The sequence below is a fragment of the Chiroxiphia lanceolata genome, chromosome 3 (genome assembly GCF_009829145.1).
Source record: "Chiroxiphia lanceolata isolate bChiLan1 chromosome 3, bChiLan1.pri, whole genome shotgun sequence".
NCBI lineage: Eukaryota > Metazoa > Chordata > Aves > Passeriformes > Pipridae > Chiroxiphia > Chiroxiphia lanceolata.
In genome coordinates, this window is record NC_045639.1 from 48710431 (window position 1) to 48737124 (window position 26694).

At 37.2% G+C, this 26694-nt stretch overlaps 1 protein-coding gene across 8 annotated transcripts in view; it reads left to right on the forward strand.

The window, feature by feature from the left end:
• UTRN (utrophin) overlaps positions 1-26694 on the forward strand; it is a 364804-nt gene that overhangs the window by 286511 nt on the left and 51599 nt on the right. For all 8 annotated transcript variants that reach the window (XM_032682362.1, XM_032682360.1, XM_032682363.1 and 5 more), the window contains 4 exons: positions 3302-3362; positions 13731-13792; positions 14821-14895; positions 21745-21946. In XM_032682362.1, the coding sequence (XP_032538253.1) occupies positions 3302-3362; positions 13731-13792; positions 14821-14895; positions 21745-21946 (400 nt within the window). The remainder of the gene's footprint in view (positions 1-3301; positions 3363-13730; positions 13793-14820; positions 14896-21744; positions 21947-26694) is intronic.

Here is a 26694-nt window from a genome sequence, read left to right on the forward strand (position 1 = left end):
CCAAGTAACACAGTTTTGAAAAGCAAATAATATGCAGTTATCCATTTAAACTCTTTGTTAAAGACAACCTCTTTCCCCACACTAACTACAACAAAAACTTGTTAAAAAAATAAAAATAAACAAAACTCTTTTTAGAGATTCAGGTAAACAGAGTTAAAGAACTTATACCTACAATTTTTTATAAAGTCAGTTAAATGAAAGCCGGGGGCAGTAACTTCAAAAGGAAAGTCATAAAAAAGTCATTAAATCTGGAAAAGTAAAGGTTTTATCCTGACAGGTGGCAAGACTGCATATTCTAAATCAAAATTTTCAAACCTTTTTAGCGGCAATAAATGACTTCAAACTGTGAGGAACAAGTTGAGTAGTAGTCTGAATAAGACAATCTCAAACTTCAAAAGCTGCAATTGATATATATGTATGTCTTGTGCAAATCCTCGTCTCCAAAATTGCACTTCTGAATTAGAGGGCAGGTTTTTATCTGTGCTCATCTGACAACATCTATTTTACATTTACCTCACATACCTGTTACTTTTCCTCCAAATCCTTACAGGGGAACATAACTTGCCATCACACCACTGTTAGCTGATTTGATCCCAGCTTGCAAACGGATTTGTCTATCTCGCATTGACCTCTTTAGCCACCAGCGCGCTTGTAGCAAATGTGGGTAGAGTCCTTCCCAAATCTTCGTTCGTGAAGCCCAGCCATGATGATATGATGAGATCCCAGTTATCGTTTATTCAGTAATTTGTGCTAGCAAAACACTTATCTCTACCTGTTTATCAGATTCATAGAATAGCCCAGGTTGAAAGGGATGGAGTTCAAAAGATCATCTGGTCCAACCTTTCATAGGAATGGGAGCCTAGATGACATTATCCAGCACCCTGATTCCAGCCCCATTAGTCCAGTGATTTCATCTCTGCAGTGGCTAGAAACATCTCAGTACTAAAAAGACACAGTACAGCATTTGATACTACTGTTTGAGTTTGTAGAACACCAATTAGTTGGATTCATGCAGTCCATCAGTAAGAAAGTGCTTCAAAATATTTTTGAAGACTATCAAACAACATATTAGCCCTTCCTAAAATGATCTGTGGGAGGAGGCTGAGGTAAAGCAGTATCAGTAGTCCACTACAATCTATGATCCCTCTTTTTGCTGAACTGTTGTTTCCTCTCCCTTCATTGGGAGGCAAGAGTATGTTGAACTTTTTTTCAGTGCTTGTGAGATGGAATGTAAGCCCCTTGCAAGTTAGTTACTGAGCAGTAAATTTTATACATCCCTAAAACAACTGAAGGTGAAGAATACTCATAATCCATTATTCTTTGCAAAAGAATTGCTTTGCTGTCTCCTGCCTTAGAAATAGTAACTTGTTTCTTCTGTAATTGATTTATTTTCCAAGGCTGATGATCCACTTCTCTATGCTGTGTTTTTGTATGCTTCTGAGATGAATTCTTGAACATCCACAGAGTGCTGACTCTACAAGTTCCCTAAAAAATAACTAGGTATTCAGTGACCTGCTTAAAGCACCTCTCAGCCATACTAATACCAAGAGGCCTGCTAGTGAGTGCCAGAATTGATAACTACTACATTCAGTTTTCATCAGGAAACTGATTTTTAATAAATTTTCCAGAGCTTCATGCAGCAGAGAACTGGCAATGTTTTACAAAGGTTGTTTCCAAACAAGTAGAGTGTGACTTGGTCCATAGTAATTAGGAATTTAATTGATTACATTGTTTAGTCCATATTTGTGTTGTTGAAGAATATCTTTATCTGTTTTACCATATAAATTGTAGTTGAGCACTTTTCTAGCTGACATGATTAGTATAGTAGTACAGGAGCCACCATAGGTGCGAAATGGCAACACTAGAGAAAGAAACTCTAAAGCTGATGGCTACCTTCACCTATCTTGTTGATTTTTTTTTTCCAGAATTATGAATGCTTAAGGATTATTTTTCAGTTAGCTACCTCTGTTTGAACATTTAGCCTTTATTAGTTTTTTTTTTCTTTACCAGGTAACTGCCTACCTTTAATTGCAAATGTTATTCTCTTCTTTAAATATTGAGATGGAATTTTCTTTATTTTTTCCAGTTAATAATGTGGTTTACTTTTTTCCTGTAGTTTCCCAAATATTCTTCTCAGTTAATCTGTGTTTTCAGTACATGAATGTTTCTTAAATTGTAAACCATGAAATTTTGTGTGAGGTCACAGCCATTAAACTTCTTGGGAAGCAGTCAGCTAGTAGCAGGGTGAGACCTGCCTCTCTCTGTAGCTGCAGCAGCCTATGGGACTTACACAGCTTGTTACTGTCAAATGTAGGGTTTTTTCCAAAGAGGGATGGGCTCTAAAGTGGGCCATGCTTGCAGAAAATTGGAGTAATTGAGAGTTTAATTACTTGAGATGCAATGTGGATCAAAACTGTGTCTCATTTTAGCAAGTTTTGAAACAGGGGTGTTAGCATCCACGAGTAGGCACTCTGTCTCAGAAGTGTTGCCATATGTGTGCAATATAAATTCATTCCACTGTGATGATTGTTTATTCCTACCTGTTCTTTCTATCTCTGGTTCTATAGTAAATCTAGTGAAGTGAGTTTTTTCCATAATAAACCCTAATTACCCAGGTACTAATCTGGTAATTTCTGGTAGGTATGTGTACCTGTGTTTTTTTCAGTAAGTAGCTGCTTATAAGTTGTCCACCAGCAGTCCTGTTGGCCTGAACGCTTTTTAACCTTTTATCTCTTGGGATCTTTAGATAAACATGGTTGTAGTGTCATGTTTGACTTCATGCCTTTTTCAACTCAGTGTGCAGAAGGCTTCTTGATGTTATGGATGATATCCAAGTAATCAATATTAATTTGAGTTGCAAATAGGAACCCTTATACAAGGGTTGTAACTAATAAAAATAAGATTGATATTTCTTCTTTTTTGTCCTGTTGCAGAGCATTAATTATAGTAGTGGAATAATTTATTTTCAAAGCATAAACTGATAATAATTCCATAGAGGTAGGAAAACCAGTGTCTAAGTTTTCCCCGAATGGATAGCTTGCTTGCTTAGAATTTATTATCCTTCTTTGAAGTAGAATCACCACATTTGTTTTATTTCCAGTGTGGCTTCAAATACATGTCTGGAATCATCTTGATAGATTGCCATAGTTTTTTTCTGCTGATTTTCTAATTACTGAAAATAGTCTGGGAAATTTTGTTTCCATTTGTTATAACCATATTAATTATAAAATAAATAAAAGATAGTTAGATTTTTAAATTTGATACGTGCTTTCTCATAACTACCTTGTCTTTATTTCCTCAGCCTCAGTACAGTTTCCATGGCAGAGATCTGTTTCACATAACAAAGTGCCCTATTATATCAAGTAAGTTTGCCTTTATTCTTTTTTCCTTAACCCTACCAGAGGGTCTTACCACCATAACCTGGCAGAAAAACATAGGTACTAAGTAGTAGCTAGAAATGTTACCAAGAGTTTCTCTACTTAGTATTCTGCTGCATATACTATATAGTCATGTTTATTGCTTTACATGCTATATAATTTAGAAATATGTAAATAGAAATCAATGACAAACCCAAAATAAAACCTCACTCAAACAGATAGGAAACAGCAGGGACATTTCAATATAATACATTATCAGTATTCAAACTAGACTTGTTCTTATGTGTGTGGCTCATCCAGAGTATAAACTGTAAAGGAAAAAAAAGCTGAATAAGTAATGTATTTAAAAATGCAAAGTTTATAACCTATAGCAAAACAGTGGTGACTAATATCTATTGAACCCATTCATCATTTTGTGCCAAATTTATTTGGAAATATACATGTGTTGACTGTCCTTCTGTCCTTTTCTTTACTTTATGGAAGTTCTTATCGTGCTTGATTTTAAGGCAAATTATACATTTTCATAAATATTTACAAAAATTGTACAAATACCGTGATTACCAAGAGGAATGGTTGAAATACTTATTTTGAAAATAATAAAGAATACTTAGTTATGGAGGTAAGGAGATTTTGATGTGTTTTACTCAGAGCAGTCCATAACTTGGCTTTTCTTAATCTATCAGCATTTATTTATGTACTGTTTGCCAGTACTTTAAAGATCAAAGATTGCTGCTTTGAGAGGAGGGTAGCGCTTTGCCAGAGAGGTAAATGAAATTTTAAGAAGGTGCAGTGTATAGTAAGGGAGACCCAAGCAGTTCATTTTAGGCTGAAGGAAATCTGTTAAAATGTTATCAGTTTGAGTTTGGGAAAAGGGTAGGTTTTTTTAAGGTAGAATGACCGTGAGTTGGACTTGAAGATAGTTCATTCTAAAGAACACAAGTGAGGTTTTTTTACTATTGTGTATTGCTCATAAATCTGAGTACCACGTTTTGGGCTTCAAACAATTTATGAGTACTTGAGAGCTTTGAAAAGCAGGTAACAATCAATTCATGTCAATCGAACCTGTTATCACTCTTGAGGTGTGACGGTTATTTTTAAACTGTCATATGAAGATTAATTTCTTTAAAGGATCTGAGTAGGTAACTAGAAAAAGCAAAAGCCTACTGTGAAGATCCTTGAATTCTCTGTGAAAGCATTTGTACTTCTCCTGAAAAGTTTTGCAGGAGGCAAGAAAAACTGTGACACACTGGAGAAGAGGTTCCTGGCTTCGTCCTGAGTAGAAGAGGAGAGGGCAAAAGGATGCAAAGGCTCACTCACTGCCAAGACTCAGGCAGAAGTGTATTAAAGTGATCACACCTACAGCAGTAATTCAAGGAAAATGCTGAAGTAGCAAGCTTCAGAAAGCAAGAGGAAAGCTACCCTAAGCCTGTGATTTTTTTTTTTCTTGTGGGTATGTCCTTACTGGACGCTGAAAGATGGCAATTCACTTCCCTGCTCTATCAGAGCTGATAGCTGGAGTTGGGAGGGTTTATCGGGTGTGAGTTGGACCCAGAGGGTTTTGTGGAGCTCGTTGGTACATTCCGAGTTGGGGAACAGAGATGGGAACAGATGGAACAGACTAATATTAAAGCTGCTCATCTGTGCTGAACAAGGCAAATATTTTAAACTTGAATATTTCATGTGTGTATCCTTTTTTCATATTTAATACATTGTTTTGAGTTTCTGAGCATCTCTCTTACCCCACCTCAGCCAAAGTTCATTTTGTGAGAAATCTTTTTTTATCATTGCTAGTTCAGAAGAAAGTAAGTCTTTCCAGTTGAGTGCCCTAGGTGCAGTCCTGCAAGATCACCAGTTGGTGGCCAAGTATCCGCTTGTACTGAGGGCTTGCTCTGGTGTGTTGGCGGCCCTAGAGCTTGACTGGGGGATGAAGCCAGTTGGGACTGAGAAAGAAACCCCAGCATCTCTCAGAAATTGTTTTAATGGTCTTGCACAGGAAGTTTGGTAAGGGAGTAGAAGTATAGGGCAGGTTCTCTGAGGGTCGAGGTCTTTATAGTAGCAGAGACCACTGTTTAATTTGCAAGATGGCCTTAATGAAGTCAGCAGGACTAACTACTGCATCTCAAGGAAGACTTTTCCAGTAATCTTTCCCTACTTGCAACATGATATATGCTGCTGAAGCAATGATTCTTGTGTCTTGAAAGAGAATGATGGTATGTGTAACTGGTAGGATTTATTTATTTTAAAAAACTTGAGGATGAATACTGAATTTCAGTAGCTTCACAGTCTGAAAAGCAGAGTGACCTTGGCAGTTTCCTACATTTTTTATTTCTTACTGATCTAAACATCATTGTTTTCAGAAGCAGCTAGATAAATCAGAGAGTTGTGGAAGATAAAGCAGAAAAGAACTGATTCTGAATTTCATTTGCTTTGTTATGATCAGGCTGGAGAGTATTCTTGGCTTTAAATACCCTTTTAAATCTTTTTGTGTTCTTTAATTTCAAACACAGTTTAAAAAAGAGAAAAAAACAATACTGACAGAAAAAACATACTGACTGTGTGATTAGTGATTACATGAGTGAGACAATATAAGAGAATAGGCAACAGGATTTAATGATGGATGTTTATATAGAAAGGAATGCTAGGAAAGAGGGAAAGATTGACTTAGTTTTCTTTTTTTTTTTTAATTGTAGTAATCCCTTGCAAAGACTCACCTTTGATGTAAAGCACAGCATGAGTAGAAGGAACAGTTATGATGAGTCTTAATAACTATCATTTGAGAACAACTATATTTGTTGTATTTACAGCAAGATTTGTATATTTAGAGGGAAGGTTTAAGATACCAGTTGTTCATTTTATGGTATAAAGAAGAAAATGCAGCAGAACAAAGATAGTAAAAGTATGATCCAATGTGGCTGAAAAATGAGAAGTTTCAAAAATTTGGAAGTGAAATAAAGGCAAATTGAAATCAGGCCACTTCTAAATAAGAACACATAATTTTCTTAGACAACCATAATTCGTATATTTTCTTCATTTTGATTGCATATTGTGAGTGTCATTGAATGAGAATTGTAAAATATTCGGAAAGTGACATAATTGCAGATGATGATGTAGTTGCACCTCTGTTAAAGTATTTGGAAAAATGAAATAAAAGAACAAGCTACGCTCTGTAATTTTACTGCACACAGAGAATGAATTTTAGAAAAATTAGGGAATTGCACCTTAGAAGGCCAGGAGGGAGTAATTTAGGTAGCAGTGAATCTGTAAGGAGAATGTCAAAATGATGCAAGCTGTCTGTATTTTCAGATAAGCAGCATTTTTTCTGTTTGTTTTCTAACACCAGAGGTAGCTTGCATTTATGTGATTAGAGAAGAGTGTCTCTCTGAAAGATGTCTTAGTGACAGCACACCATCGTGACTTGGGAGTCCAGTTTGTTCTCCCCACCCCATTTACTAACAGTTGTCATGTCTGCCCTTCCTTGGGTTGTATTTAATCAGGTAATGAAGCATGTGAAAGATCAAAAAGCCAGTTTACAACCTCCTCTGCCCTATATGTTCAGACAGAGGCAGTCTGGGTTTGGGGCATTTTGGAAAGGAGCAACTATTCTGCTTAGCTGAAAGAAGGATTTCTAATTTATTGGTCTCAGGTTTATCAACTTGCATGTGTCCTGGGCTATGGTGAATATGGTGAACTGAACTTACACACATGATTTAACCTCTCTCTTTTCTCCTCTTGAATTGTCTTACTGTGTAAGTCAAAGTTGCGAAGTAGTGCTGCCTCTGTTGATGTAATTTTATTTCATCCTTTTGCCTCCCATTTGATTTTTTTTTTCTTAATGACAGTTGATAAAATATTTTGTATTTTTGTAGTCTGTGTCTTCTCTGTCACAGTAAAATTCAATGAAAACCTTAACTGTAAAATCTTGATGCTGCTGGAAAAAAAAAGCTACAGTCTTTCATAATTTATGAAAGAGAATGGGACTAATGAGCATATGGAGGGGAATACAACACAACAGGCACAGTACTTAACAATGCACTTTAGGTAATGAAAGTGTGAAGTTTGGACAAAAGGTTTGGCAAACTTACCTTTGAATACATATTTCATAGATTGGTTTGTAAAGGTTTGAGATTTAATAAGGAGAATTTTCTGCTGTTGTTGATTTATAACTATTTGTATCATACAAATGAGACATCCTTGGCCTCCATAATAGTAAATGAAAAAAAATAAAACCTATATTACATGGCGTTTCAATAAAAATATTCTAAAGATAGAGTAATAAAGGAGACACTGTATAATAATTAAACATCCTTGAGGAAAACATGATGAATGTGCAGAAAACATAACTACCCTGGTGTTTCTCACTCTTTTTCTTTTAACTGTAATTTAAGTGTTCTTCAGCAGTGTACCTTTCAATGCTGTAAGTTATTGGATATTTGTACTGTGCAGAAGAAACAAAAGGGTGATACAGAAGAGGTCACAGTAAGTTTAATCTCATGCAGGACGTTACATAGAGAGAGCAATTTCTTGATGTAGCCATTAAATTGGTCCATATCAAACACCATAGTTACCATGCTTACTTTTCTGTAATCCTGCAAAGAGGCTGACATAACGAACATCTTAGAAATTCCATGTTATCACCTTCTATATCATGTTTAACTTTATGGGGTACAGGAATAAAATGTTTTCTGCTTCTCCATTTTTTAAGGCTCTTTAGAAAGTCTTTCTTGATGTTTGGTTTATGCCTGTATGGGGAAGATGGGGAGAATTAATGGAACAGAAACACCTTATTTTTTTTCCTTATTCTAGTTATATGCATAATCCCATTCTTTAAGTATTAAGAAGTATTTCCCTTAGAAGGGAAAATAAAATCTGATTTGCAGAAAGAGGTAATACAGGTTTGAGGTTTTGAGAGTTTCTTCAATTACCAGTTCCTATGCTGGTCTTTGTTTTCAATTAAAGAAATGCAGTAGCACATTTTCTCTGGAGTGATTTCAAAATATCTGCATATAAATTGTTCTACCAACCTCTAAGATGCAATACCTTGGGGATGCATTATGCCAACCCTTTTTTCACCACAAAACAGTATTTTCTAATGGACTTAAAAAGAAAAAAAGAAAATATACAGTATCTAGATAAAACACTGACATATTTATGAAGTGAAGATGTTATGCCATTTGAATTTTGACAAGGGCAGCAAAGTCAGAGTTGAGTGCTGTCAAATCATTAGTGATTAGTAAAGATCCTGATTTAAGGTAGTGTTTTGTGCAAATGACTACAGGAACAGAAAGGTACTTAACATCATGCCAGAGTACTGTTTCTTGTGGTGTTTGCCAGCGATTATCAACACGGGCCTTGCCCATGTTAAGAAATGATAAAAAAAGACCCACAAACCTGTCTCTAGTTTTCTTTCTGGTAGAAAAAAGCTGAAAAAGAACAAATGGAATTTTTTTCACAACTCCATGGGCATCTTGAAACACCTGGAGATGTACAACCTAATCCTTTCACTTCAACAGGACTGTTCTTTTATTTTTAGAGAGCATAAGTTAAGTGACATGCTAACAGTTCCCCAGCTTTTTATTTATAACCAGGAAGTGTTTTTAAAATAGAATACCTTAGCCAATTATAATTAGAAAGCTGCCACCAAACATGATGAATAAGAATGCATAGTAAGGGCAAATGTTTGTCATGTAAACTTTAGAGCACTTCATTAATATGCGGGGGTTTTGTAATTTGGAGTATTTTATGGTTATCATGTTTTTTATTTAGTAAAATTTACACAAATACCTTTAGACTTTTTAAATTACACTGTCTTCTCAGGTAATATATTTTTGGGTACATGTTTTGCTGCATGGCTTACATTGGGGTCCATAAGTTTGTCGGAAGAGTCCTAGAAGACACTTTCTCTGAATAACTCAATCTTTTGATACTAACAAAAAAACAATGCTTCTTAGTGAAATGCTTTAAATTCTTCCCTGACTAAACCATGTGGATGGTAATGTGTAATATGTTCATACCACTTGTCTTACTGCCCTGTAGGCCAGCTCACTTCTGTGATAGCAGAAATACCTTCTTACGCCATCCGCTATGCAGAATGAAATCTAGTGACCTGGGTTCCTGTAGACCTTGAAAAATTATTTTTTTTTTTTTGGCACCATCTACAAACAAGATGAATAATGAACCCAGTTGTTGTTCACTTTCAGTCAAAGGAAACATCACCTCACTCTACAAGTAGTTCTTAACGTTAGTAGCATACTTGCAAGAGAAGGTGATTCTTGGCTCAAGCATCACTGTGGCCTGGGATAGCAGTGGCAGGGTAGTTGTAACAGAGAGGAAAGACTCACAACATTTGTCTGCTCTTGGTTAAATGCCTGTTTTGAATCTTCTCAGAAGTTCAGTGAGATGAGTTTTTTATAGCTCTTATTAAATTTACAGTTGCATCTTTTCAGCTTGGCTCTGTCCAGAGTACTCCGGCTTTGGTATCTAAGTGAAACCTACCCACATAGAATATATTCAGTGATGGTAGCAGCACTGCCCGCAACAGTGAAGCTGCTGCCTCCTTTGACCTGGACAGACTGTTGAGCTGGTGATTCACTCACTCTGAACCCATTCCTCTTCTCTACTGGATCCATGTACAGAATTGCTCAGCTGTAACCAATGCTTTCTTGCTAGGTGTTTTTGGATTAAGCTGGCACAGTCATGTTCACCCTCTGTAGTCATTTAGCATCTGTTAGATAGTACTGACTTTAAGGTAATTGTGGACAAGTCAGGGGGAAGGGATTCTCTCTTGCCTTTTTTTCAGTTTCACCAGATGATGTTCACTGGACCTCCTTTCTCACACAGTCTGCATGGCATAGAAAGAAACTAAGTGATAAGTTTTAAAAACCCATTAATCTGTACACAGTCTGGCACAAATGTATTTCTCTTGCAAATAAAATAGAAACATAAAAATGTTTTATGTTTTATTTTATTAGGAATAAATTTCATGTTCTGTAAAGGAAAAATTTAGCTGTTCAGGTATTTACTGCATTAAATTGAGAAACAAGATGGTAGGGCAGGATATAAAGGTTTTGGATATCTCCTTCACTTTTTCTGCTTCATATTAAGCAAAAAAAAATAGAAGAAAAAACAAAACAGGGTTTTTTTGCATGGCATGTTGTCACTTTTAAAGTGATTTTAATCTTTCAGATAAAGTTGTACTGACACTTTGTATTTAAAGCATACAATTTCAATAATGAAACTGTTGCTTGTTCTTAAATCTTGGAAACTTGATTTAAGGGGTAAAGTTTGATAAGTAAAATAAGTTCTAATTCATTGCATTTTGGTTTGTAAATTACTTAGAAGATGTAATCTAAATTGCAATTAACTATACCCACATCCTAATTAAGCATTATGAATGTGTAATGGAATATATTTCCAGAGGGATAATAAGAAAAGAGCGAGGATTTATCCAAGTATTTATCTATTTTTTTCTTCCTTTTTTTTTTAATAAAAAATATTTAAAAAAAAGAAAAAGGTCTCTGGACCTAGCAAAAAAAAACTTTGCGCTTCTGCTACACTTCCCAAGTGAGATTCTTACAGCACCCCAATAGTTGGAAATAGATTTGTTCATGTTCATGGATTTGTTCAATACTAGAAAATAGGGAACTCAGAACTAAAGGCTGCAATTCAACAAAGTCTTTCTAATCATGACTAATTTTGACATCATAGTTTCTAAGGCAGTAAGTTCAGCTGCATTGCATGTTGTTTACATTGAGTGCTTGCACTAATATTTCAACATTTAAAATAGAGAGAAATGTATTTTTATGTATACATATATGTACAACTTCTGTCACAGTCCTACCACCTCCTTTACTTTTAACATAAAAGATGGAAGGTGTTTTAGTTAAGACTTTTTTTTCTCAGAAAATCCTAGGAAATCCTTTTCAGTTATTATGTTGATAGCAAAATTACCACTTGTTTGGCATTTTGGGTTTTTTGTTTTGGGGTTTGACTTTTGGAGGGGGGTTCTTAGGAAAGTTGGGTTGAAACAATGTCCTTAAAACAGGCTTTATTAAATTGATTGCATATTGGTTCCATTTCTGTGGGCAGTTGCAACGGGTTTTGTCAGCAGAAATCAATCCTAATTGGCAACATGATAATTATGACATCCCGCTTAACATGATAGTGCAGGCATTTGTCAGCTTCAGGAGTTTTGAGGTTATTAAATAAGTTGGCCTGTTTGAACCATTATATTTTCTGTTCCTATTTACTGAAGCTGTATATGTTCTTCTTTCTAATATACTGTAGTCCTTTGACACCAGGGTTTTTGAGAATGCTGTAGTCAGTTGCCTTTACCTTGGCAAAGCACCAAACCTAGATACATCCTTTTCTTGTTACTGGCTTCATGATGATTTATTGGTGTGCCTTTTCCAGGAAAATGATTGTCAAGCAACTTGTTTTTGAAATGACTTTTCTGGACAAGGATAAACATAGTGCCGTTTTAAAAGTGTCTATCTAGAAAGTGCAAACCCACTGATTTAGATACTGGCATGCATTAGCTTTGGAGTGCAGTATATCAGAGGCTTGAATGTGAAACAGGAATACAATTCATGTGATGATGATATCACACTGAAATCAAATAGAAGTTTCTGTTCAGGAAAAATGTGTTCAGATGTAAATATGTTCTTTAATGTTCTTCTGAATTGGGGACTGTTTGCTATAGCATTTCAAAGTCAATCAAGGTCTAGCAGAAGTTGTTTTGGTTGTTGTATAAATCTCTCTTGTTTAAATATAATCATGTGCAGGTCTTCTCCTTCCTTTCAGTTATCTACTAGGGAATAATCACAGAGAAGGAAAAGAAGATTTATACCTACTGTATTAATAGGAAATATGTAATTTTGTCTATGAACTTCCATGAAGTACACCTCACAAAGTCGTGATGATACCAGATAGACAAATGAGATCCATGGCAGAGTGTGAAGCCTGATGACAGGGAGAAGCTGTCTCTGAAGACTTAGGCTAGACTGAAAGCTAGAAGGGTCACACTGGTGCGTGGACTCTAAAATGAAGATCGTATCCCCTAAGCAGAGCCGTATTTCATGCACTTTCTACTAGTGTATCTCAGAGGGTAATCTAAAGAAGGACCCTCAGCACTTCCTTTGTTAGGAGCCTGCCTCCCCTTTATGGTACCTGTCCTGTCTCTGCAGCTTTTCAGAGCAAAGACCTTCTATCTGATTTTTTTTGTACCACCTAGCATAAAACGGTTCATTCTTGATTGGTTTCTCAATTAAAAAATAAACGCTGATGATAAATTATTGTGCACTCACTGAGGTACAGCCACTTATATATACCAAATGATAATACAGTTCACTACATTTAATGGTATTTAAAGTCATTATTTTTAACAGAGTATCCCTCCCTCTACATGGAAAAAAAAGTGTGCACATTAACAATTTTCAGATGGAAACAAAGGTGAAATACATGGCATTCTCTATTCATTACTGTTAAATTTGCTCACCTAGCATAATTTCCTTTTCATTAACTTTTAGAGATAATTCTATGATCTTTTTAACTTGACTTCTCTGATTAATTATCTTGCAAATCTAATTCAAATCTAATACTTTGTGAGTAAAAATGTGCAATCATTCCAGCAGTTAATATTGATAAATACAAGTAAAATGTGACTCACAGAAGGGAACTGGAGATTTCTGTGGACATAATACATGTTTTGACCCCTATGACTGCATACTTGAAACCTTGATAAATTGAAACAGCATCACTAAACAGTAGGTAAAGGGATGCTGTCTGTTATATCTCTGTTCTGTGAACAGTAGTGTAGAGTGCGCCCCATAAATGAAGATACTTATTGATTGGTTGTGTGAACAGCAGTTAGGCTTTCCATTTGACTCCCATGATTTTAAAGGTCCTCTCCAACCTGAATGGTTTGATAATACATACAGATAAAGCTTAAAATTATTGTATGTGTTCTGATACATGTACTCAGATATACAATGAAGATTGAAATAAAATCTCAATACTTTTTATTTTTTAATTGTTTTTACAAATATGTTTATTGTTTTTACAACCTCAGGAAATTTTTGCATTTTACCTTATTAGCTTACCTCTTAGCTGCAGGATCAGAGTTCAACTGATATAGTCACAGTTAGAATCGAAAGTAAATATTATTAAATATGGGTGGGCTATTGCCTGTCTAACTTTCTGATTAGAAAGCTGAGGAACTGAATGACACAGATTATGCGCTTTAATTAGTGCCGAGGGATTTCTTGCCGCTTCTGTGCAGAAAATCAGAATATCTTTGGGTTTTATTCTTTGTGTGAGTGTGTTTCCTGAAACTCTGATTACTTTGTTCCTTTGTAGTCATGAGACACAGACAACTTGTTGGGATCATCCTAAAATGACTGATCTGTTCCAGTCCTTGGGTGAGTGAATTTCTTAAAATAAAATATTATGTGATTTTTATTCCATGAGTAAAAGCTGCTTTTGTATAATGACCGTGTTTGAGTTGCCATGAATTGTGTGTAACAGCATTTTCCACTTTCCAGTGAGACACACTCTGCATGAAACGTACTGCCTTGGTTGTGCCATACATATTGTCTTTTGCTAATATTAATTCTGAACAATATACTCTGTATGCTTTAAGGCAGTACCTTGTTTCTTTTAACTTCAAAAGAATTGTCCAATGATATAGGCTGTCTGTGTGTTTAAGCCAGGATGCTGGTCTGCAAGGAAATAATTTTTGTAATAAATTAGAGCAGCTATGCTTTTGGTAAAGGCTGAACTGTATTATGATACAATTAGTTCAATGTGACCTGATAGCATCAGCATTAACTGTGAAATCTCCCATTCTAAGGAGAGAAAGGCTAAAAATACTGTTAAGTGAGGAAAAAACGTTACTGTACCAGTTTCTAAAATAGAGCTTACAGCTATCTGACTGTCCCTTTTGAAGCACTGCTTACAAAATAATGGCATAGAAATTATGGCTTAAAAAGGCATTTTTTTTCTGTTACTGTGACATTTGCTGCCCTCTGTTTCCTGTATGTTATCTGATGGAATTGTAAAGTATTTGCAAAACATACTGTATTTGAGCAATTGTCCGGAAACTATGAACTAGTGCTTAACATGTATGTCAAACTCTATCGTATGTATATGTATTACATGTGCCAAGTTAGTGTTTCTAGCGTGTTTCAAGCTAGTATTTCTAGGACTTCTGGGGTGCCAATCTCTTAAGGTCCTGGACTGTCAGAGTCAGAAGGCTTTCCCTGCAGATAGATTGGACTGAGATCCCAACTTGTCAGTTTTTTTAATTTGCTCTGATATATCCTATTAATTCATTGCAGAGAAGACAAGGGATAACAGACTTCTTCCAAAATGTGAAGATTTATATATATAAAGAAAAATTATGAACTCTATATTTAGAACCTCTCATATTTCTGTTCTGCTGTTTCAGCTGATTTGAACAACGTACGCTTCTCTGCCTACCGTACAGCCATCAAAATCCGGAGACTGCAGAAGGCACTGTGCTGTGAGTTTGGCCTTTGAGACAAATTGTTTCTCTGTAGTACTTGGAGGAGGGAGGGTCATCTTCAGTCTAACAACATCAATGTTTAACAGTGGACCAGATTTCATCCTTGGCACACTGTCAACCAACAAAATGGCAAAAAGAATTGCCAATAGTAGGTGTCATTATTGCAAGTAAATGAAATAAAGTAATAAAGAAAGAGGTGCAGTGAGTAAGTTGAAATGGTATGCCCACTAAGAATGCTTTGAGAAGTGATAGGGAAATAGATTTTGGACCTATTGAGTATTTCATACGGTTCCTGATATGAGCTGATACAAACCGACGTGGAATGATGTGAGCTAAAGTCCTGACCTGTGACATAAACTCAGGTATTTTGTTATATTTTAGAGAGTTCTGTTCCATGCTGTGCAAACTTCAATTAAGAAGATGTTCCGGCTGCTCAAAGTGGGAAGGAAAGGGATACAGATCTGTGTAGTCAGTATTGCTGTATGTTTTAATCACAAAAAGCTGCCAGGACAGAATAAACTACTGTTATTAATGGCAATAATAGTATGTGTATATGTGCATGTGGGATACGGGTAACGATCTTAAATTTAAATGGGAAATAACAATGCGTTTAATATGCTCATTGGATGTTCTTCCCAAGCCTATTGGCATTTGTCCCTGTTCCCAAGCAATCTAATAATTCAGCCACAGTCCGCTCTAAAGTGCACATATATTTTGTCAGTAGGAAAGGATAGGTGTCACTGAGTAGGCTCAGTGACTTCATTTCCAAAGTTGACCTTTGTATCTCCAATTTTCTGTTCTGTATTTGCTAGGTATTTTAAAAAGCATTTCATATTATATCACAACTATGTTTTAATTCACCAGCAGGCTGCATGACTACCACGTTCATTCAAAGTTTAGCAGCCTCAGAAGTGATAGGTCAGGAGATCTGCTGGTCTCTGGACTTGGAATTTCTCCAAGTCACACAACATGTTCCACTGAGGTTCTGTGCTCTTGTCTGAGTCTCCTGTGCAAAGCAAACTGAATTTTAAAAACTATTAGGACTATGAATGGAAAAGGAAATACATAAGAACACACATCTACCGGAAGGAAAATAGGGTGAAGTAGAAAAAGGAAAAGGAAACTGGAAAATTTTGGAAGGAGATATGGGATGTGAATGAGTGTGAAGGTTGTAGATTTTAGACCTTTTAGAAGGTCTTGGCAACAGAGGGTATAAAGGTGGTGAATGACATTAGCAAATTTTCTTGTTATAAGTTAGGGGTCCTTGCTGTGGAAGGACTTTTCAGCCCTGAAGGGTGTGTACAGTACTGCATTATGAGTAGGAACACAGGAAGTGCAAAGCCATCCTAGAGGTGCAAGCATGAAAGGAGTTGTGCAAAGAGGGACCCCTACCCAACCTCCAGGTGTTTAGTTTCCTTTCCTGCCTAGAAGACAGCAGTCTCATCTTCTGATATGCATCATACTAAATGAAGCTGTGCCTGAGATGGTAACTGGCTACTCCAGAAAACTAGAGCATATCTGTGCACAGCACAGGCTCTTATGAGTACCTCTCACCCCTTCTTCATATACTGTTCTGGCTTATCACAGAATTTCTAATCAAGTTCAAGATCTTAGATTCAAGGTTTTATATCTGGGGAAAAACCAGAACCTGTTCTTTGGAAAATTGTCTGTTGATATTGAAATAAAAACTATTTCTTTGGCATAGCCTACACTTCTTTGTGCAAGAGATGTGGTTCCATCCAAAACTATAGTTTCATCTCCCAGCAAGACTAAAGTCCATTATGAGCTTTCCACTTATCGATGTGCAGAGTATAAAGTATTCATCAGCATGTACCTGAAAACAAAAAGCAAAGCAGGAAATCAGAAAGCATGATAAAATTCTCCTTGTGTGTGCTGCTCCTCAGGGAAGAGTGTGAAAAAGCAGATTGAACATGACAGATGCTAATCACGTTGCTTATTTCTGACAGGCATGCAGATTGTCTAGTGACCTGTACAGACCAGATTTCACTTTCATTACTTCTATAGGCTTTGAAGAGGGCTATACTTTCTGCTCTTACTTTTACTAAAAAATATATCAATTTCTGTAGTAAGTGCCATGGTTAGCTCTCCTCATTCACAGTTTTCAGAAGTGCCCTCCTATCATCTCAAGTTTCAGGGAAGGGAGGTGGAAGAGGAGGACAGAAGGAAGTAGCAAGAAGTAAAGAGAATATGCCGGTTTGAAAGAGCCAGGAGTAAAACTTGTCATTTCTACAGATCCAATCTGCCTTATCTATGAAGCTGTTTGTTTGCTTCATCTCTATGCTTTGTGGGAAGAGACAACAGCTAAAAAAACTTTGTCTTTACTATACACACATACCTGACAAAGGATTGGTGTAATTTGTGAAAACACAATATTGTGGGTTTTTAAGGAAGACATTGCAGATTATCCACAAAGTTAAATGCTAGATGAACTTTCTGTTTCTGAACAGGAACTCATTATGATCTGGCACAACTTTAAGACCACCTTCAAAAATATAATTGGTGCTGTTCCTTTTGTCATTTTTCACATAACAGATTATTTCTTGCTAGAGAATATGTCAAATTCCCTTTGACTGTGATGATTTTTAGCCTGATTCTGTCCCATGAATGGCTGAGATAGCAAAAACACAGATGTCCTAGCACCTCCTCTCTAAGGAAGGGGAGACTGGTTCAGCACTATCTAGAATTTCTTAACTTTTATTTGTTAGTGGTTTTGTTCTGAGGAAGGGAAAAAGTAATCTTCTGTGCCACTGCCATTCTTTCTTTCGTCTGAGTTACTTTATTCTTCCATTGTATTTCTTGTATTTTTAACTGTGGATGCGTTTTAAAGGTGTTTGGATGCAGAATGCTTCAGAAGGGCTTATGTGCTGAGGCAAAGGAAACGTCAAAACAAATCACCACAAATAGACATCACTGTAAAAAAAGACAAATTGCTTTCACAGCCACAGTGCGTGTATATAATGGCAAAGGCCTTTTGGGTGGGAGCTCCAAGGGCACAACTGGAACTGGATGCACAGTCCTACTGGCACCTGATAGATATTGACTTTGCAGTGGGGACTGATAATGCAATGTTAGTGCTATACAAGCAGGTTCAGGAGTATGCAATTTGAGAACTGTACTTTAGAAAATTTTGCTAAGGCCATATCTGTCTTCTTGGTAAGTGTCAAAAAAACATGTTTCTGGTGAAGGTATTTGCTCTCATTTTCCTCATTCCCTTTTTAAAATAGGAAAGTAGAGTTATGTTTCATCTTGGTTTTTGACAGGTAGATTCCTACAGAGACAAACGTGTGCATGCACCTACATGTATTTAATTTGCAGGTATATAAAGAAGGTGAAAAGAACAAATTCTTAACCTCTCTGTCTCTGATTATGTGGGCCAGATGTACTGATGGTGTCTTCCCACTGTAGCAGAAGAATGGGGCCAGAGAGAGTCCTGTGTTGCAGTTGTACTGGGCAGCTACACAGCACCAGGTCCTGACTATAATATTTTATTGTCCAGCATACTTTAGCTCATTTTCAAGAAATTATAGTGCCCCGGGTACTGAAGTGTATTATTGAAAGGCAAAAAAGGAACAAAATCACCGTGTATATTCAGAATTCTAACACTGAGTTCCTTTAGGTGATTTAAAATTTAAGAATGCTAATGGGAATATCAACCACACAAGTTGAAGAAATGGAACATTTAGGCACATGGGACTAAAAGAGGGAGAGCTGTGAGCACTTCCCTCAGTGCAGTCTCTTTGCAGGAAATTTACATTTCAGCTGTCATTTACAAGATCTTTTTAATACAAAATCTCCACGGTAGTGCCTGACTATTTTCCGTGGGATTAGAGCAGCCTCAAATTTGCCATTAGCAGCTGCATGTAGTTACTTGCTACTGAGTCAGTCACTCACATCTGCTTTAACAGTGCTGAATTATATGGTTTCTGTTAATAGTTTTTCTTTGGGACGGTCACCTTGCTGCAGAAAGGAAAGAAATGGCCCTTGTACCCATTTGTTGGTTAAAAGCAGGATTAGTCATTCAGCATATTCCAGCAGTTGCAGAATGGTGCTGCACAAATGCACTGAAAACTGTGTGGGCATCATACCAGAAGTGGCATGACAGGATAACTGCCTGTACCCAAAGGTTATTTAGCCAGGTGAGTGCTGAAATAAGCAGGGGAGGAAATAATTTCCTCTGGTTGTTTTCCATTGGATGGTGTCATCCAAAAGTGTAACTTTAGCTTAATTTGCATTAGTATAGCAGCAGAATTTTCTTTTTTAGTATGAAAATACTGAAAATACCTTTCCCAACTCCCTCTGGAATCCTTTGGCAGAAATGTGAATGCAAGACCTTAATGCTAGCAGATCAAGATGTGAAGATAGCAGGCTTAGTGTCTGTTGAACTGCCATTTCCAGTGCAAGGATGGTTATGTTAAGCCAAACCCAAAGGCTACAACTTTCTGGCATTCCAAAGCTTTCCAAGATTTCACTGGCTTTAAAAAGGGCAGCTTTTGGGTGCTGTCAGTCTGTTTGTGAAGTTGCTTACCTACTTTCAGCCAATCATTAAGTACCTTATACAAACAGGTTGGAAAATAACCAGAAAACACAAAAAAACCAACCAAACCAAAAAAAGGCAAACAAAACAAACAAAAAAAGCCACCACAGCAAATCAAAGCTAAAACAAAACCAAACCCAGCAAACTGGTTGCAAAAATTTTGTTGGGGTTTTTTCCCCCCCCCGTATAGGTCATGAAGAAAAAACATGAAAAGTGGCTATCTCCTGAGTTCAGTATTTATGTGATCGGATAGCAGATTATAGTTTTGCACTTCGTTTCACCCTTCTCCCTCCACTACTCCAAAAAGTAGTCAAGGTTACGTTTTGACCTGCGTGTAGGCTCGTTTTGTTTTTAAATATGCCTGTGTGCCTTTTCCAGTGTATTTCCAGCTATTGTAGAAGATTATGCTGCAGTGAGTGTACTGTCAAATACTTTTATCTACCTCAGGTCAAACTAGTGGTAAGGTGTTTTCCTGCAATTACCAGTCTGCCTCTTTGATAAATATATGACTGGCATTTATTTGCAAACCCAAGAGATGGGCTTAAAAAAACCACAACCAACCAAACAAAAAAGAAAAGCAAACAAATGTGAACCCCCTGTAAATCTGATACTGTAAAGTTAGAAGAGAATGTACCAGTATTAGTGCAGGGGAGGAAAAGCAAGGGCTGTGAGGTACTGTTTCTCATTTTACGGTGAAGTACTTGTTTTCTGTCCCAAGCTAGACTTACCCAATTTACATGGGCTGCCCTTGTGTGGTTCTTATTTAACACTGTTATTATCCCACTCTGCTCTGCTCTGCTCTCATGATACCACACTTAGAGTACTGTTCTCAGCACAGAAAGATATGGACTTGTTGGAGTGGGTCCAGAGGAAGGCCCTGAAGATGACTGGGGGATGGAGTACCTCTCATGAGGACAGACTGAGAGAGCTGAGGTGATTTAGCTGGAGAGAGAAGGTGGCTCCAGGGAGACTTATGGCAACCTTGCAGTATCTAAAGGGGGCTTTTAAAAAAAGAGAGTGACTTTTTACATGAACAGGTAGTGATGAGACAAGGGGGAACAGTTTTAAACTAAGAGAGAAGACATTTAAATTAGATGACAGAAGGTGGTGAGGCCCTGGAACAGGTTGCCCAAAGAAGTTGTGGATGCTCCATCCCTGGAAGTGTTCAAGGCCTTGTTCGATGGGGCTTTGAGCAACCCGGTCTAGTGGGTGGCATCCCTGCCCATGGCAGGGGGGTTGGAACTAGATGATATTTAAGGTCCCTTCCAATCCAAGTAATTTTGTGATTCTGTGATTTGTTCTATGACTATCGGTCATTCACAACACAAGTGTCATGTTGAGCTTTTTTTCCTTTGAAAGATGGCATTTATAGTGCAAATGTGTTACTAACTCTTTAGAAACTGCTCAGTATGAGCTTGAAATATACTTCAACTTCATGTTGTTTAAACTGTGCCAAGCATACTAATACATTGCAAGTATTTTTTTCACTGAAATCCTTTCTTCAGTAAAAAAAGTCACTGAGGATTATACTATATATGTTTGCTCTCTTCCACTTGCTTTATTTTCACCATGCAAACTCCAGATTTTCACAATTACATTTGGGTGGTTTTGGAGCAAAATCCTTTTTACCTGTAAGATATCCATAGCATCACCAACTGCTGGTACAAAGAATCCTGTAATAAAGGAGATCAAAATGTTTTTCATGAAGGCATAGTATTTAGTGTTCTGGAAAACTACAATAAATAATCTCCCTGTGTCCCTCTCCCTGCTTTCTTTTAAGCCCTAATTTAACAGCTGCTGTTCAGTTAATCAGGCCTCAGTACATTGTTACTGCATTTAAGAGAACATTGCTACCTGGGAATTTGTTTTGCTTTAAATTTAATCAAAATTGATAATCATTTTATGGGATTCTGCTTTATGGTCAATGTGAAGAATCATGTAAACCTAGTGGACTCTATGTGTGCGCTGAGGTTAGGATACTCTACTTACACAGCTATTTTATTTCAGCAGCTATTTTAATGCTGTTGTGAGATGTGCAGTGTCATTATGGTATTCTTATTCTATTTTTAAATATATAGTACTGAATGGTGTTGACTTGTCACAGAGAATGGTTTGTCACTATAATGTTACTGAACGAAAGGTACTTAGCTAATTTTCAGCAGTGTTTGCTACAATGTGCACGAACAAGTGCACATGAATAAGTATTGTCAATGTTATGCTCAGGCTTCTATATTCATACCTTTTTTCTTTTTTTTCTTTTTCTTTTTTTTTTTTTAATCACCTGTTGTTAGTGGACCTTTTGGACCTGAACACAACAAGTGAAGTTTTCAAACAGCAGAAGTTAAGTCAAAATGACCAGCTGATTGGTGTCCAGGATGTGATCAGCTGTCTCACTACTGTCTACAGTGGACTTGAAGAGAAACACAAAGATATGGTGAATGTTCCTCTTTGTGTAGACATGTGTCTTAACTGGCTACTCAACGTGTATGATAGGTAAGTAAAAAGTTTTTAGTCAAAGTGTGTACCCCAGGAATATAATGTAGTATTAACAAAGTATGCATCATGGAGACAAAATTGGTAATTTTTGCACACGTGACTCATCAAAAATGGTAGGCTTATAGGACTGTTGTATATTTTTTTCTGAGTTACTTTCTTGAGCAAGTGCTCATAATAATAGAAAAATGATAAAGCCTTAAAAAGTTATTTAATAAAAAGTTAGGTATTTTGATATTTTTGAATCGGTAGTGAAAAAGTGCAGTTGCTTGCAATGATATATTTCTTATGCTGTCCTGCTCAGATACGCTGAACAAAAGGTACACTGCTTTTATACTACCAAAGACACTTTGAAAGGTTTTCAAGAAATGTATATGTGAGTAGAGAGCTAGATATACTGCTTTAGCTGTGTTCCTGCTGTAAATGTTCCAAATTTCCCAGATTGTTTGCCATTCGTACCAGACTCTGTTTCTGCCAAAGGTATGGACAGTTTTGTTGTTTATTTTACACTTAGTTATTTGCATGCCATAATGCTGGCTGAGCTCCCTGTCCTCAGTCCTCTATCGAGTAGAGGTTGTTCTGATCTCAGCCCTAAAGCCTGTCTGATTCCAGAGGGTCAGCAGTGTCCTTGTTCGCTTCCAGCAGGTGCAGCCCCTGCCACATATGAATTCTGAGGACTGGTGTTGTGTAGTCCACCTGCCCTCATCCTGGCAACACAGGTGTATTTCCCCAGGGGATTGTGTTTTCCTCAAGAATATTTTGGAATGCTTGCAGTGAGAATTTGTGGGTTCATTTAAATACACATCTGCTATTTCTAGAGAGAGAACTGAGCCTCAGTAAGCATGAGAAAGTCCACTTCAGCAGTCCCTTGTGGTTTTGGTCAGTCCTTTCTGAGCCCCCAGTCACTTGTTTCTTCTGCTTGATGTGGAACTCTGCCCTACCCTGCGCTGTGTCAGCCTGCATGACCTACAAGCAGTATGCTTTTATTTGGTTGTCCTTTTGAGTCATGAGTTTGTTCCTCATTTTCTTAGAAGCATTCGCTGTTCTCATCTCCCATATGTAGTAAAACCTGGGGAAAGACATGATTTCCATCAGCTCCTCCATGCCCTACAATGTGTCTCTTTACATTCCTTCAACAAAGGCATTTCAGGACTACTCTGGAGCTAACACAGTAGTGCAATGCATGGTGTGGTCCACTTCAGTGTGTCTAGTTGAACGTGTGCTTTAGTTTGGAGTTATGCATAGAATTACAAATCAGAATTTCTAAGCTCCATGAGGTTGGTTACAAAATTTATTTCTGTTCTCCCTATTTGAAGATAAAAAGAGTGAAAGTATTTCTTGAATAGTGATAAAAATTCTTATACCTGGCTTTGCCAAAGAGAACTGTTACTTGTAGGTTTATATGTTATCTTCACTATGTTTGCTCACTTAATCAGTGCCAAATTCATAGCTTTTTGCTTTTTTTCCTCTCAGAGGATTACACACCAGTTCTCCTATTTTTTGTGGATATTTTACTTTATTTTGGTTTTAGGGGAGCCGGAAGGAGAGAATAGAGTACATAGAACCATTTATCATTTGTGCGCTGACTAACTTATACTTTGGGATTTGAATATTACTGTTAAATATTGTGACATTTCTGTTAGTCAGACTCCTCGTCATTACTGATGAAAAATTGGAGAGTCCATCAAATAATAACTGGGAGTTCTTCCTGCAGTTATTTTTATTTTGCAGAGTTCTGTATTGTGACTGAATAAACACATCACTTGCAAATAGAGCAGTAGATCAATGAGTTGCTTGACTTAAATGTTATTGGTAATTTAGAATAAGAGACTTAATAGTGTCAGAGAATTTTTTATAATTACTGATTGGTTTGGGTTTTTTTTTTTCACACTGACCACAAATCTATTACCTTTGCTTCCTAACTTCAGTTAGAAGTCAGTTGTTTAATCTGTTCACATTTAAAATGCACCTAATAAGCAGAAAACCTTTCTTTCAATAACATTTTCTGGTTTTCCCGTTTCACTTGATTATTATATCGAAAACTTAGTGTAGATAATTCTTTGAGCTGATGAAGTACTTTAATCTTTATTTAAACTTTTAAAAATGGAGGATGAAGGTTTACTGAGAGAAAATTACTTTTTACAGTGTGTTTCCTTGTTCCCCTTTCAAATTCACTCCAGGATGAAAGACAAAATGCTAAAAGACCAGGCACCAAACTTAAGCTGGATTTTTTGACTTTGTTTTTTAAATTGGCCTTCAGGGAAGAGCTAATTTGTGTCTTGGTATTTCCATTTTTTTTATTGCATGAGTGCTACACATATACAATGTTTCAAATTGTTTAACTACCTACAAAAGGCATCTGTTAGTCGCATGCTGTTACTCTGAGATTTAATTACAGATTCACAGATTAATAACAAACTGAGTAGTTTTCCAGACTTAACCTGCAGATGTCTTTGGCCCTTAAGCCCTTGGGCCCTTTTACTTCTTCAAGAACTCAAAGGTTGTTCCAGAGAGCAACATCTGCCCTTATAAACATTTTCCAAACTTAAAGTTCTTTGTTTTGGCTAGACCAGAGATTTTTTAATTTTTTTTTTTTTAATAAAATTAAAGATAAATATCTTATATATTTACAATGAGAGCTGTGAAGGAAATTGTTTGAATTGTTTGCTCTATAAAATCATTTGACTAGACCTATGTTTATAGCATCCAAAAGCAATAGCTGATAGTTATTCTTTTGGACTACGTACTGTCAAATTTGCTAAAATATCCAGATGTCATTTATATAAAAAGAACTGATACTTTTCAGTGCTAATGGAATAGCTTAACACCCCTAGAAATGAGATTTTTCTATATATACTAATTCTGGATAATGACTCATTTCAATCAGAATTACCCATAAAGAAACTTCTACGTGCACTGTTTTTAAAATTTTACAATGTTTATCTGACTTCTCACGTCTCAACTTTTAAATTTTCTTGGGTTTTTTTGGTTTGTTTTTGGCATTAGGATACTTTTGATAATGCCTTCTTTTAAATTGAATTTCTTTGGTACATTAGTCTTGGAAGGCTATCTGTGGTATATATGCTGACATTTTCCATATGATCAAAACTGTCTTTCATGATCATTCTCTATGGCAGAATCTTTCTCTGAAGAATTACAACTTTGTTATTTATCATTGTTCTGATACACCTGGCAGATTCTAACACCAGGCTGAGTTAATAACCCAGGCCTTATCAGTGTTCATTTCAGTAAAATCTGAACTTCTGAGGAATGAGAAGGATGAGATACCTGCTCAGTCAACCTTAGCTTCATGCCCCAGTTTTGACAGTAGCTGATGGAAGTTTTCTGCATGCACTCTAATTGCATCCCCCGTGTTGATGATAGCTGTTTTGATTCATAGAGCACTCAATGAGAAAAGCTTAGCAGGCTGTGATAGCAGTAAGAAGACTTTGGGAAGGATGTGGCTGTCTGTAGGACAGGAAAATGTGGGTGATCAAGAGGAGGCACCTATGGGGACCGTCATTAATCTAACAGACTGCCTTCTGTTGCTGGGCTATGTAGGTAACTGATAGCTGCAGTCCTTGGTGGTCCTTAGTTGCAGTGTCAGTGTTGTCTAGGTGTGGTGGTTTGAAACTCCCAAGAATCCAATTTCTAAGTTCAAGCCCCCTCCCACAGTTTGCCCCTGTGAGAGGATTTAGTGATGGCATGGACTTGATATCTTCCTCACCTCATGTGGAGAGTTTTCAGACACAACTACTCGGTATTGGGGGAAGGGGAAAATATTTGCAAAGGTTTATTTACATACATATGTATATTTACATTAAATTAAATTCCTCTTTTCCTTCAATAAAAGTCTAAGGAAAGAGAAAAGTCTTTCTGTCACTCCTCAGGCCACAGTTCCTTCATTTCAGTTTTTTGTGGCACTGGTTAGTGTCTTTCATTTTTCTAAGGCAGCAGATTTAAGTATGGCAGTCAGGATTTTTGTTCTTACTTTGTGGAAATTCCAACCCCAAGCCCGAGCCTTCGGGGGGTTTTCCTTGGAGACCTTCACTCCTCTTGGGTTAGAGCATTTAAGGCAGCTTTCAGTTCAGTCTTACCAAAGCTCCTCTGCTCTGTCTCAGCTCACCAGCATGGTAGCAGCAGCAGAGGGCAAGGCCACCTCCTCCGCATTCCGTCCTGGTTCAGCTCTCAGGACGACTCTGAGTTTTTCAGCTCCTTTCTCCCTCTCTCTGTAGCTGCTGCTGCATTTTGGGACTCCCTAAGGGTTTGGAAGTACACCCCTCCTCTTCAGGAGGTCTCTGGGTTTTGGGAAAGTGATACAGTCTTACCCCAAAACAGCCCTGTTGAGTTTTCCTCTGTTTTGTTGCCAGCTCTCCCTCCTGCAGGAACATCTCTGGGTCTTTCAGTCGGCTTCACGTTATCTCGTTGCTACTGGCTATCTTTTTGGCTTTTAGCCATCGTTGTCTCTGTTCAGGACTGCTCCGCTGCTGCTTTCAATGTCTTCTGCTGCTGCTGACAGTAAGGAAACTCTTCCAGCTCTTGATTACGGGACCCGGTCCAGCTTTGACACTATACCGGGTCTCCTGTAGCCTCAGCTGGGGGCTGGGCGCCCTTGGCCCCCAGAGGGGCTCACTGGCCCCCTGCTTCCTCCTGGCTCAGATCATGGCTACCTACCTTCCAAACCATCTTCACCACCTTCTATTCCATTTCTGTGGGTATGTAATTTCCGTAAGGCGCATGCGGACTTT